This window comes from Lepidochelys kempii, chromosome 21 (genome assembly GCF_965140285.1).
Source record: "Lepidochelys kempii isolate rLepKem1 chromosome 21, rLepKem1.hap1, whole genome shotgun sequence".
In the NCBI taxonomy this organism is placed as follows: domain Eukaryota; kingdom Metazoa; phylum Chordata; order Testudines; family Cheloniidae; genus Lepidochelys; species Lepidochelys kempii.
In genome coordinates this window covers 11232005-11245668 of record NC_136400.1, presented here as the reverse complement: position 1 = coordinate 11245668, position 13664 = coordinate 11232005, and the positions used below count along the sequence as shown (strand labels likewise).

General features: G+C 54.8%; 1 protein-coding gene across 9 annotated transcripts in view; it reads right to left on the bottom strand.

Moving 5' to 3' along the window:
• The window catches only part of SCUBE3 (signal peptide, CUB domain and EGF like domain containing 3), a 98426-nt gene that overhangs the window by 12226 nt on the left and 72536 nt on the right, over positions 1-13664 (bottom strand). For 8 of the 9 annotated variants that reach the window (XR_013634867.1, XM_073319490.2, XM_073319491.2 and 5 more), the window contains 8 exons: positions 12634-12756; positions 9408-9524; positions 4582-4704; positions 2561-2677; positions 1859-1951; positions 1637-1753; positions 1331-1492; positions 147-350 (listed from right to left, as the gene is read on the bottom strand). Coding sequence is in view for 8 of the 9 variants with exons in the window: in XM_073319490.2 (XP_073175591.1) it covers positions 147-350; positions 1331-1492; positions 1637-1753; positions 1859-1951; positions 2561-2677; positions 4582-4704; positions 9408-9524; positions 12634-12756 (1056 nt within the window). In the remaining variant the exon portion in view is untranslated. The remainder of the gene's footprint in view (positions 1-146; positions 351-1330; positions 1493-1636; positions 1754-1858; positions 1952-2560; positions 2678-4581; positions 4705-9407; positions 9525-12633; positions 12757-13664) is intronic. The other variant, XM_078849734.1, reaches the window with a different exon arrangement.

Sequence of the window (13664 nt, the reverse complement as noted above, 5' to 3'; positions counted from 1 at the left end):
CTCTAAAGGGAGAACACATGGTAACTTCCCCTACTGGCCGTCAGCACGTGGAGCACTGGTGCTTGGGAACTGTAGTTCGGCACTAGGGACGTACAGCTTAATGTGCAACTGGCCCCAGGTCCCTAACCCCCCGGCTGTTCCCTTACCACACTTGGATCCTAGCCTTTGCTGCCCCGGCCCGCAGCTCTCCTGACTCTCCGGGGACATGCTCAGCTTCCGCGCCACCTCATAATCCATGCCCGCGAAGCGGATCAGGAATCGCTCCTGGTTTATGGACTTCTTCAGGGCCTTGATTGCAGACTTCAGCTTCTTCTCCACCCTCTGCCGCAGGCAGTTAATATTGCAGCTGGCTAGAGGTCAGAGACGGGGGGAGGGGGTAGACTATCAGGGTGAGCACAGGGAAAGCAGATGCCGTCCTAGACTGCCCCTCCCCATCACTGCTGCAGCTCCCTGCCAAAGCTAGTAGTGTGATTCCTCACCAATCTTCTATCAGGTGTGAGTGGGGTGACAGGGACCGGGGGGGGACTCAAGCAACAAAGGGGCATCTTCAGCTGGATTAGGGGCTTCCTCCTGACTACTCATCCCATGTCCCCACGCCCGAGCCTGGGCTGCTGCCCACCCTTGTATGTCCACACTCTGGGGGTGACTATACATCTCTGCCGATTCTACCCCCCTCCTCTTTTAGTGCCCATCCCCGCACTTGGGACGGCTGTGAATGTGACTGTTAAAGCTGCACTGTGGACAGCAGAGGCTCCGTGCATCATCGTCACTGGCCAGAGACCTGGAACCAGCGCAAGGAGTGGCAGGGCAAATTTCCCCCACAGCCTGCCTCATCTACATCTTGGGAAAGCCCCTTCTAGAGGTGCGGAAGGGGTTCAGTTTCCATGGTCTTACTCGACCCTTGGCCTCTGGCCAGACCGCTGGTGAGGGGGCCAGTCAGTGCAAGCCGGGACAGTGGTTTTTGTGACATGGACATCTGCCCAGAAGGAGCTGGTCTGAGAACTGCCAAGCTCATTTCACACAGGCCATGGAACATGGTGCCTAGCAACGTGTGAAGGTAATTAACAGCACAAGGCAGGTGTTACTGGAGAGTTGTCTGCTCCTTCCAAATTGTCGGCGGTTCAGCCCAGTGCACACCGGGAAAGCCAGGGCTCCGACTGCTACGTGGGCTCACCTCAGTTCCAGAGCATTCTGGGATAGCTAGGCCTCTCTCCTCAGGCCCAGTGCACTCCGGGAAAACCAGTCCTCCCAGTCCCATATCCCCCAACCTGGGATTGCCTCAGGCCCAGTGCACTCTGGGAAAGCCGGTCCTCCCAGCACTGTCCCTCACCTGTGACCTCTTCCGGTTTGATTTCTGCCTCAAACTCCAGGGTGATGCGCGTCACCTCCTTGTTGGGGGAGTTGCGGGCCCGGCGGCCTTTGCCCTTCTTTGATGAGTCGCACTTGAGGTTCACGAAGGTCACCTGGCAATCCGAGCAGGGGGCCGCCCCGCCTGGAAGAGAGGGAACCAGAGCGTCAGCATCCTCCCCACAGCTCCCTTGGGAAACTCAAGCCCAGGCAGTCAATGGGGCCACTTCCCTCCACACAGCCATAGAGGAGCTTACACGGCTGGTTGGGGGGAGGGTGTACGCCTCACCTGGGGCCCCATGCTTCCCCGACTCATCCTGCTTCCCCTTCACACGTGGGTGCAGGTGACACTTGGCGTCCTTGATCTTGAAGGAAGCCTTTTGTTTGATTGGAGCAGCGGCAGTCTCTAAAAGAAAAGGCAGGTGCTAAACATCAGCGGCACCAGCTGAGCCTCCCGCGATGGCAGCTGGGGACAGGGGAGGCTCGGACCAGCCCAGGAGAGCGATCTTACCGATGCAGTGATGGCTGCTGTTGCCAGGCCTCTGCTGGGCCCCCTGGCGCAGGATGGGTGTCCCGCAGCTCACTGTGTAGCTGCTGTCGGACTCTGCAAAGAGGGAGAAAGGAGGGATTCAGACAGAGCCTGGGGCTCACTCCCAGCCTGGCTTCCAAAGTGCTACTCCACTGCATGGCCCAGGGAGGTCACTGGAGGCTCAGCACCCTTGGAAATCAGGCCCTGGCTCTGCATCTAAGCAGCTCACATGTGCTTTGGGTGCTGATCTGACCCCAACCTTTGAAGTTCTAGAGACTGGTTCATCGATAGCACAACCCGAGGGTCAATTCAGGCAAAGCCAGGGCCCTGCAAAGCCTGAGATCCTGTGTCCCGCCTCAGTGGGGATTGGCCTGGACCCCAGCCATGGCCCCCCAAAAGGTCCTCTGCACACCCCTAGGGGGGTGCATTCTACAGTGTGGTGACTTCTGCATTATCCAGGCCTAAATCTAGCCTGCTCAGTGACATCCTGCTTCCCTAAGCCCCCTCTGTGCTTTCCACTACATACGACGTTCTGCACGGCAATGCGGGGCACCGTTAAGCAGCCACCTCAGTAACGGGCAGGGAGAGATCCATATTTGTAAATCCCTTTCAGACAGAGGGCGCTCGAGAAGGCCAGTGCCCCGGGTAGGTTTCAGGGGAGATGTGGCGGCCACGGGTTGGTACCTGGCAGGAAGCGGGCCTTGGAGGTGCAGGTGAGGGAGCAGCTGTCCTTCTTGCCGTTCTTGTTGCAGGTGAGCATGGCCCGGTGAGAGATGGGGCCCGTCAGGCATTTCACCAGCTCTGAAGGACAACAAGCAGCGAGTGGTGACAACAAGCAGGGGGCAACTCGGGGCCGACCAGCCAAGCAGGAGCTGCTCCGGGCACTGGGGGAGGGGAGTTATCATAACTGGGCCTAAAGATTTAGCGCAATTGTGGGCGCAACTGAAAAAAGGGAGTGAAACTTCATTTACAATAATCTAGCATTCTCCGTAGCGATTGGGAAAGTTGCAAAAGGGAGACAGAGAGACTGCATTAGTAGAAACAAAAAGAACTCCAGATATCAGTCGAGGACGATCATCCCTGGTAAACAGAGCACTGTGAAACTGAAAAATCAATTAATCAAAATTGGTGGGTCGGAAATTAGGCCTAATTGGTGGGCGAAACAGTGAAGGGATGTGCTACTCCCCCCAATCGCTCCTTCTGGGGTCCTTGCAGAAAGAGACTTTGGAAGACAAATAGGCGACTGGAGTGAGTTTCACCATCCTGGCTGCCACCCCCACCATCTCCTGGGTCCCTGGGCCTTTGTCATTCTGATCCTGAGAGATGTCCTGACCACACCAGGCCAGAGAAAGAGGGAGCCACATGACATCACCACCTCCACTGGCTGAATCCCGAACACCACCTGGGATGTGAGACTTTTTCTCTCCCCCGAACGTGTCCTTCTCCTTCCCCATCTTCTTTCTTCTCTTTCCTCCCTCTCTCCTTTTTCCTTCCGGTGAAAGAGAGTCTGGCTTAGCTGGCCAAGACTGCCTACTTTGCAACACTGCTGGAAGCCCGGGACCAGAAAGAGGCAGCTAAAAGCCCATTTATTCTATCCAAATTAATTCAACAGTGGGACTCTAACCTTGCTCCCAACTCCACTCCTACCACAGCATCCATCCTCCTCCCTCAGCCACCTGCTTCTGCCGTGGGCCATCCTGGCAAGACAGGGGTGCATGTGGTGTTGTGGGTTCTCCCACACAGCTTTACACTCAAACACTCAACCTGGAGCCTTGAGTCAGCAGATCATCTTGAGGAGTAAGAGCACTTGCTGGGGTTTCACTCACCCCTTCATTCTGAGGAGGCTTTGCTCAGTCTATCTCCTGTCCCTTCTCTTGGCAGGTAATGGAAGGGAATCAACTGGGCACCACAGTGTTGCTGTGGGCTGTTAAGAACAGCTGCTGTGTCCCTTCCCAGAGGTGGCTGCAAGTCAGGGGCAGGTAAAGAGATTTTTATAGGTATATCTATTAGCAAAGTGCTTTGGGATCCCTTGGGGAGAAGAGCACTATGTAAAGAACATACCGAATTCGACCCAGGTTTGAAATAGCCAGGGAAGTTCAGCAGGTGAAGGACACTTTCTGATGTGCACTTTTCTAGGCGAGGTGCCAGAATTTCCTCCACCACATCCCAAACCCTCTCTTCTCTTGAGTCCAGCAGCCCAGGTGAGATGGGTTTGGGGGAGGAAGGGGGCTCTCAGGTCAAGAGACCACAGCATGAAAACCAGCTCTACAAGCTGCATTATCTGGCCTCCTGTGCTCGCCATCTCAGCAGAATGGCGAAAGGCAGACTGGGGAACGGAGCCTGAACTCCCTGTCTCTGCCAGAAGTACAGCACTGGGGCAGCATGGGGATCTGCACAAAAATAAAACATGCTCTAGCTCTAGGCTGAGACTGAAAAGGTTTCCACTCAGCATGATGCTCGGACCAAGAGAGAACGCTATAGGCCGGGGTGCATGGTCAACGTGCACCCAGTGGCCAAATCCAACCCATAAGCAGCACGCTTTCTGCTGCACCGTCTCCACACATTCCCAGCAAAATCCGCCTGGATAAAAGTCTATCCACCACCTCACAGCAATGACAGAACAGAAGAACACAGATCTCTTTTCAGGCTTTGCCGGCTGACCTATGTTCACCCACTAGATGGCAGCATGGGCTTTCTTTACCCACCTATGCAGTCCTTTTTGTTCCAATGCAGTTTGCAGCCGGCCGGGCAGGTACACTCGTAGCTGCCAGGGGCATTTACGCAGCCGAACTTGCAGCCTCCTCGGTTGATGCTGCATTCATCGATGTCTGCAGGGAGGAAAGCGAGAGGATTACTGAGAACTGGAATTGCCATGCTGCATAAAGCAAGCTCTATTAGAGGTTACAGCAGGCTGAAGGGGGCAGGACTCCTGGGTTCTATTTCTAGCTCCTGGAGTGTTCCAGCGGTTAGAGCTGGTGGGGCGGAGGTTGGCAGCCTGGACTCCTGGGTTCTAATCCTGGCTCTGCCACTGACTCACTGAGCAATCCTGACCAAATCACTTTAGGCCCCATTTTCAAAGTGGCCTGTAATTCTGGGGGTCCAACCTGAGACACCTCGGGCTGGGTCTTCAGAGGAGCTGGGCTCCCACAGCTCCCATTAGCGCCAGTAGGGAAGGATACGTGAAATGACAGGAGAATTTAGTCCAACACGTGCAGGGACGTGAGTCCCCCCCTTCACAGCGCCCGGCCGCATCTCAGCTGTGACTCAGGACAGCGCTCTCCATAGGGAGGAAACTTGGGCACACACTTCCAGACAGCAGCTCGCCCTGACTCCCAGGGTGTGATGACCACTAAGCACTACCCTGGGGAGGGACACTCTGGAGAAAGGCTCGGAGGACGGCAGAAAATGAAGCTGCTCCAGGGTAACAAGCAGGCGCAAGACCCGGCACTTACCCAGCAGCACTGCCTGTGAGGGTTTCAAAGCCCCGTGAGCAGGGACCCATTACATCTCCCAGCCCCCCTCAGGCAGCCGCATAACCCCCACTCTACAGAGGGGCAAAGGGACTTGTGATAAGTCAGGGGGAGAGCCAGGGAGAGAACCCAGGGGTCCTGGCGCCCAGTCAACTACTTTAACCGCTACCCAGACCCCTTTTCGCAGAGCCTCCCCTGGGGGCCAGGGTCAGAGGAGAAAAACTGCCAGCGGCTTCTCGGGTAGGATGTAGGAGAAGTTCCCTGCTCAAACTCCTCATGACCCTGAGTCTCCTCAGCTCCCTGAAGTGTCTTCTCACCTTTGTCCCCTTGCTGGGAGCCAGGCTGGGCGTGAGCACAGCCCTGTAATCATCCTCATCCCCACCCCAAGAGCTCCCTGCAATTTCTATTAATCAGGAGCCGTTCTCTGATCACTCCTCCCACAAGCCAACAGAGCGCCCACTGGCTGGGGACAGCAACCAGAGCAATGGGTCTCCATACAGAGCTGAGCAATCCCCCTGCCTGGGGAGCAAACCCCGCAACCTTGCTAGGACTCCAACCATGGCCTTGGAGGTCTGCGAGCGGAGCAAGAACCAGCTCCTCCCAGCTGGGCAAGAGGGAAAGGGAAGGGGAATGCAGGGCTGGGCAGAGATCCCAGGTGAGCAGAGAATAGAGTGGGATGGTGGGTGACCTATTTTGACCCAATCCCACGGTGTCAATTACTTCACGAGCTCCATAGCGGATGGCAGGGGAGCTGCTCTGCCTTCCCTTCCTCACAGCTCTTTCGATTGCCCAAATGGGCCGATCTTATTAGGGCTCATGTCACCCACCACTGAAATGCATCCACCTCTGGGGTGGAAAGCGGCAGCTGTGTTACAATGCCCAGCAACGCTGCATTTCAGGAAGTGAAGACAAATACTGTATCCGACTGACCCACAGGGAGGTGGGAAGGTATTTCTCAACTGAATTTGGTCAGGCTGTGGCGGGCTAACGTGCCGACTCCTGACACAAGTGCCATCAGTGGAGGGGTCTGTCACGAGCCGAAGGACCTGGGGCCTTGGTTTTATTTCTTAGCCCAAATCATGGCAGCTCGTCCTTGACAGCAGCCTTTGCACCAACTTTGCTGGGGTGCTGGATCCAGGACTGACTCAGAGTCACCAGCACCACCCTTGTCCCAGACTGTCTCCTAGGTGGTTTTTCTCACTACCAAGTGGCTGCTTTCTCCACCAGCTGGAATTTCTGTGCGGCTCCACCTTTACCCCAGTAAAGTAACCCAGCCAGGCAGTGACAAATACTTGGCTCACAGGGACTAAATCCTCTGTCTAGCTTGCCTCCGTCAGTGTGAAAACCAAACACTCTGCTAGGGCAGGGGACCAGCTAGACGTAGAAAGAGAGACAGACAGAGGACTTAGAAAGTAGATTCCATTTAGCAGTTATGCTCTCAACGCTCGCTTTGCATCATCTATTTCAGTCACTCCACATTCGTTGATTCATCAAGCATAAGGCCAGAAGGGACCATTAGCTCACCTAGTCTGACCCTACAGTTGCCTACTTTCTTTGGACGAATTCCTGGAGATTTCATCACATGACACAATCTTTAGTTAAAGATTCATCTTTAATTCTGGAGATTCCAGGACAATCCTGAAGGGTTGGCAATTCTATCTGACCCTCCTGTATACCAGGCCAGAGAAATTCACCCCATGAGCCCTGCACTGAGCCCAGTAACGTTTGTACTCCTGAGCGGCGTGACACAAACCAAGAGCCCTTCCCGACATCCTGCCTCACTCTCTCTGCAAACCGCAGCCAGCAGGCGGTTTAAGCTGGCCTCTGGCTTTACGAGAGGTTTTATAAACCTCCTCCCTCAAGGAACTCTTTTGCTCCCAGTGGGAGGGACAGCACTTCCCTGTCCAGCGCGTTTAGCACATGGTGTGAGCAAGTGCTCATGGACAAGTGTAGCTGCCTGTCTGTGTTGACCTGCTTGTGTGTTTGCGTCTGCATGCAAGTGGGCATGAAATCACTGCAAGGACTCACTGGCTGTATAAACAGAGGCAGCCTGGCAAGAAAGATGGAGCAGAGTTGCATTCAGTGGGTGAAATCCTGACTTCACTGAAGTGAAAAGCAAAACTCCCATTGACTTCAGCAGGGCCAGGATTTTATTTGGGGCTGGCAGGGACCAGGCGTCTAACAGGGGGGCTCCTGGGTACAGGGTTCACTGCACATTTAGGTATGTGAGTTTTACAGCACTAGTCCAGCCTGCCATGCTAATGACGTCTGATTGAACCAAACTGCATTTACATTGACTCCACTGAAGTCAATTATATCAGCCGAGAATATGCCCCATCATGGGCACTTGTTTGCTGGACGTGGGAGGCGCGTTCTCAGTCTGGACTGTGTTTACATAGGATGGGAAGAGACTTCCTGAGTCACTGAGTGCAGTCCCCTGCTATCACAGGCCGTCACAGAATCAAAGGGGTTTACAGGTAGAGGCATTTGCACTGGTCTGTGCAAGCGTCTGCTGTGAGTGTGCAAGGGGTGCATACGTTGTGTGCGTGAGGGCTTCTTTGTGTCGGTGCACAAGCCTTAATCTAGGTAATCCAGGGTATCTCGGCATACGTAACTCGCACTGAAACCTGCCGCTTCAAACTGCACTGCTGCCATAACACGCCTGAACAAACCTCTCTGCGCTTTTCATCTTCCCTGCTACTCCCTCGGGCGCAGGCCTCCCCTTCCCTCGCGCTCGGGAGTTATCTGACTCAGGAAACTCAGCTCAAAACCTTTTTGAAGTCCCCCCCGAAACTTTGTGCCAAGAACTCTGGGGATTTTTTCTCTCTTTCCCTGAGCGGACAAGTCGCAAATTGCTCCGGTCGCTTTGTTTGAAGTTGCAGACACAACTGTCTGGCTCCCTGCACCCACTCGGCTTATGGAGCTCCATTTCCAACTACTTAGGAATCAGCAGAAAGAGAAAAATCCCCTCCCCGCTTGGCATCCCCCTCGCTGCTTACAGGGGAAAGCAAACGTGGCAGTGGGGGCCCTGTTTTCCTATCTGAAGAGGTGAAGCCATTGGAAAAGTTAGGACAGAAGCAATCAAAGTCCCAGACCGGATTGGGATACTAGGGACTCGGCTGCTCTGGAGAGGAGTGCAGTATGGGACTTCCCCACAACCGTGATCCCAGTCTCTGCGTCCCAAAGATCTCTCTGCCATCCACGCCTCCTCGAGGGACACCTGGGCAGCAGTCCCTTTCGTGGCTCATCCAGCCCTTTCTGAACACCTGTATGCTAGCCGCATGATCCCCCAACAAGCACATGGTTCCTGTCTCACAGAATCATAGGATATCAGGGTTGGAAGGAACCTCAGGAGGTCATCTAGTCCAACCCCCTGCTCAAAGCAGGACCAATCCCCAATTTTTGCCCCAGATCCCTAAATGGACCCCTCAAAGACTGAACTCACAACCCTGGGTTTAGCAGGCCAATGCTCAAACCACTGAACTATCCCTCCCCCCTGCTGGGTAGCAAGAAATGTATCCCTGGTAGGAGCACAGAGATGGCCAGACTGCATCGATCCATCTAGTCCACGATCTCGTCTCTGACAGTGGCAAGTATCAGATGCTCCAGAGAAAGCACAAGAAACACTGATGTGAGCAGTTCCAGGAAAACCTGCCTGGGATAGTTTCTTCCGGTCTCCCAATAGTCTGAGACTGGCTTCTCGCTGAAGCAGGAAGCTTTAGATCACTTGTTTGTTTTATCCATATCCTTCTCTGAATCCTTACCTCTTGGCCTCGATGATAACTTGTGGCAATGAGTTCCACAGCCTACCCAGGCATTATACTGAATCGTACATGTTAAAGCTGGAAAAACCCTACTGGGCTCCATCTAGCCCAGCCCCTCTCCTCACCCCAGGCAACAAGACAAGACTGTTCCATACAATCGCTTCTCCAGGGCCTGGTCCAGTCTAGTCTTAGGTAGCGCAAGTGATGGGACTCCCAGCCCTTCCCTGGGGAGATGATTCCCCTGCCAGAGAGATCCCACTACCAGGAAGCGGGCAAACGGGACAGTAACTCCCATACCTCCACAGTGGGTGAGCCCGTACAGCGTGTAGCCCTTGTGACACAGGCAATGAAAGCTCCCTGGGGTGTTGACGCAGACGTGGTCACAGGTCCTGTCGAAGGAGCATTCGTCAATATCTGGGAAGAAGAAGAGGGAAAGGCAGAGAGCATGAGGCCCGTCCCAGCCTGGGGGTCGGCTCCACAGGGGTCTCGAATCCCAGGAGTTTGGCTGGCTTCTCAAGGGTTCGATTCCTTCCCCACCCACCTCCAGCGTCACCCAGAAAGACAGAAATCAATACTCCCGCCGTGTGAGGTCCATGCACAGCTCTCTCCCACTGCGCCAGAGAGGTGGTCCAAGTCCAAAGCCCTGCAGAGAAGCAGCCAGCCGGGAAGGGCGTCTATGCCAACATCTGCTCCTTTACCCTGCATAGGATGGGGGCACCTCAAAACACACCCCCTTCCCAGCCCCACTGCCATGCTGAGCATCCCTAGGCCTATGCAACGCTGTGCCCTTGGGCGGATTATCCGCAACGAACCTGGGATCTCTACAGCTGGAGCTAAAAGACCCGTCTCTGCCAGGCTCATCAACCTCCACCTGCAGCCCAGCCACCACTAGAGGGTGACAGAACTCCACAGTGGGTGGATTATGAGTCCGCCCCCAAGCCCAGCCTTTACCCTACCGCAGAGATGCTTTGTGAGACAAAGGGTTAAATCCCAAGGTGCCAGCCTGGAATGGAAAGTCCCCCGTGGCGTGGGGGTGAAAGCAGCTGCAAGCTCCCCAGTGCCATGGATCCAGGAACATGTTCGGATCCAGCACATCCCCCCCGCCCCGCCCCACATGGAAACCAAACCTGTGCTCCCTGGCAGAACCCCCTCCAAGGAAAGTGCCAGCATCACTCGCTCTGCCCTGCGGGGGCCCTCACTGTGGGAGGGCGGGACAGTCTGCAGGGACGAACCTGGCCTGCCAGGTTTCTTTTAATTTCATTAGCTTCATTAACTTAACTGCCACGATCAGATCAAACTTCCAGCAATGCAGAACCTGGATGGAGATGAAAGAGGTGCCCGACAAAGGCACACCAACCCTCCCTGCCGACCTCCCCAGGGCCTGGGCCTGTGCACTCAGCAGGTAACACCTGTGCTCCATCATACCCCAGCGAGTCACGGCTTCAGACACTCACCCAGCGATGAAGGGCCCAAGTGCTGATTCAGGGAAGGCCTGGGAACCTTGGCACTGGGGGGAGGGGAGGCGCAGATCCCGGCCCCCCTGCATACTTAGCTCAAGGCTGGTCTCGTTCCGAAGTTAGATGAGTTGCGTGGCCTCAGACGGATAATACTTTGCATGCCCATGGGGCCTTTCAGAAGAAGATCACAAAGCACAACTCTCTCCCACCCAGGGAGAGAGGTAAAGATTACGCCATTTTACAGATGGGTCTACTGAGGCAGAGAGAGGCGAGTCCATGGCAGAGCTGGGAATAGAGAACCCAGGAGTCCTGGCTCCCCGTCCCCTGCTCTAACCAGTAGTCAACACACTGCCTCCCTTCTCTGCTCCAGGCAAGGGCCCAGGTAGCAGATCAAGTGCAATGAGCATGGAGGAAGCTAAAAGCAGCAGTAGGATAGAAGTGTTCTGTAAGAGACTGAGGGTTTGACCCCCCCGTGCCCACCCAGCCAGTGCCTGCCTTCCCTCTATGGTCCACGGTGAAAACAAATGGTTACAAATCACAGTACAATCCCAGGCTGCGCATGCCATAACCCCAGCCCTGTTCATTCCAACCAGCTGGGTCACTTGAAAAAGGGCAATCCCCCAGGGAAGAGGGCAGGAGGGGATGGGCCAGGAGGTTTATTCCTGAGAGTCCTGGCTGCCTCTGAAGAGAACAGATCTCGGAAAAAGAAAATGGCTGGCGTGTGTACACGTGTGTGAATGTGTACGTGCGTGTGCTGTAGCCAATGAGATGTCAACCCATCCCCCGGATTCCCTGCAAAAGTCTTGTGCAATAAACAACTTTCGTGGTCTGTAAAAACAGTGACGTGTCTGAGGGTGTTAATACATGAATTCGGCTGCACACATTCCCCTAAGTTCAGACGGCATCCCATGCCCGGTGTTGTCAGATCCCCTGAGGTTAGCGTGCAACATCTTGCTGTTACACAGATACACACACTCCGCAGAAAGACATGCCAAGGTGTGATAACACTGAACGCTCGCAAGCTTTCGTGTGTTGGTTGTAAGCTGTGGTCTCTGAGATGTTATCTGGCATGCCTGGTGAGCTTGTTAGTTGATTCATAGGCCAGAAGAGATCATTATGCTCATCTAGTCTGACCTCCCACGTAGCACCAGCCAAAGAACCTCACCCAGGGATTCCTGCAGCCATATCCACAGTGGCTTGATGATCCGAGTAACCCCGCGGACAGAGCCACGCCTGGAATTTCAGCCCAGTTTCACAGACTCAAGGGACGGGCCCAGACCAGAGCCCAAAATCCAAACACCTCTGAAGCGTGAAGAGGTTTGGATCAGGAACCTGCCTTCACCGCTGGGCCCCTGAGTCTCTCTCATGGCCTCAGGCCTGCGAGATGTCTAGGAGTTGAACTTTGAGACTCAGGGAGTCCCCTGGGGCCAGATTTTTAAGTACTCAGAATCCACAACTGGGGCCAGATTTTCAAAAGTGCCCAGCCTCTGGCTACTCCCACTGAGAATAATGGAGAACCCCCTCCCCACCCGCTCACATGCACACTGAGAACAATGGAGAACCCCTCCCCAATGCACATACACCCACTGAGAACAATGGAGAACCCCGTCCCCCATGCATGCACACATGCACTGAGAACAATGGGGAACCCCCTCCCCCGAGCACACACACACTGAGAACAATGGGGACCCCCTCCCCCATGTGCACACACACACTGAGAACAATGGGGAACCCCCTCCCCCACACACTCCCACCAAGAACAAGGCTGAGCGGCTGAACAACCCTGGCCACCTCTGCTTTGGAGACATGGGACATTTTTGATGCTAAGCCCAAGTCCTTGGTACCTGAAAAGCCAAGAGTGCTCGGGGGTGACACTGTCAGCACAGCATGTGTTAGTCAACGGAAGTGCCCCCGTGGCTAACTCCTCACTGGGAGGCGCACAGCACCCCTCCACGACCCCATCCGACACTGCGTCACTCACAGGGGACTGGGACCAGCTCTCAGCCCTGGAGCCCCTCCACAGGACGTGGAACCCAGCCGTGCTGCAGGCCCCACGCGGCTCTCACCTTGGCAGGTCCTTTCGTTGATCAGCAGCTTGTAGCCTTTCTTACAGCTGCACTCGAAGCTGCCCACCGTGTTCCGGCAGATGTGGTCGCAGCCGCCATTGTTCAGCCGGCACTCGTCGATATCTGCGGGGAGGGGGAGACACAAAACGTCCCATTACACAGACTGACTGGAACTGGCGACACAAGCAAGGGGAGTGCAATTAGAGGTGAAGGAACCAGCCGCCCAAGAAAAGGAAGGACGGCCCAGCGATTAGGGCACTAGCCCTGCACTCACGAGACCTGAGTTTAAGTCTCTGCTCCGTCACAGACACCCTGTGTGATGGCCCTTGTCTCTCTGTGCCTCAGCTCCCCATCAGAACGCGAGGGAGAACAGTGCTGTCTTCTCGTGTGGGTGTTGGCAGGCTCAATATGGCACAGATTGTGAGACGCTCCGATATTACAGTAATGAGAGCTGCCATCTAAGGGCCTCAGCTAGAAGGATATTGAAGTCAAGGGGAGTTTTGCTATTGATTTGAACGGGAGAAGGACTGGGGCCTTTGATGAGCACAGCTTCCTGTGATGGGACAGGCCCAAATAAATGTGTTAGTCTCTGAGGTGCCACAAGTACTCCTTGTTCTTTTTACAATACAGTCAGAGGTCAGGAGGGAATCAGGACACCTGGGCTCTATTCCCAGCTCTGAGTCCTTGGGCGAATCGCTGCATCTCAGGTCCCCCATCTGTCCAGTGGGAATTAGAATACGCACCCAGCTCACAGGGGTGGAAGGAGGATGAATGAATATCTGCCAAACGCTTGGCTGTCCTTGGTGGACAGCATCCGTTCTAACACAGATACAAAGATTCTGGGGAGTCGCCATTGGCAAGTGGGGCTGAGGGCTCTTGGGGAACGCGTGCGTTAGAAAGAGAGAGACTGGCAGAAAACAAGAAAGGGAAAAATCACCCTCAGAAGAACAGGAGTGAGACAAAACAAACATGCAGGTTTCGAAAACCTCCTGACTTTAAGGCAATAAGCGACACTAAAAAATAAACAATCC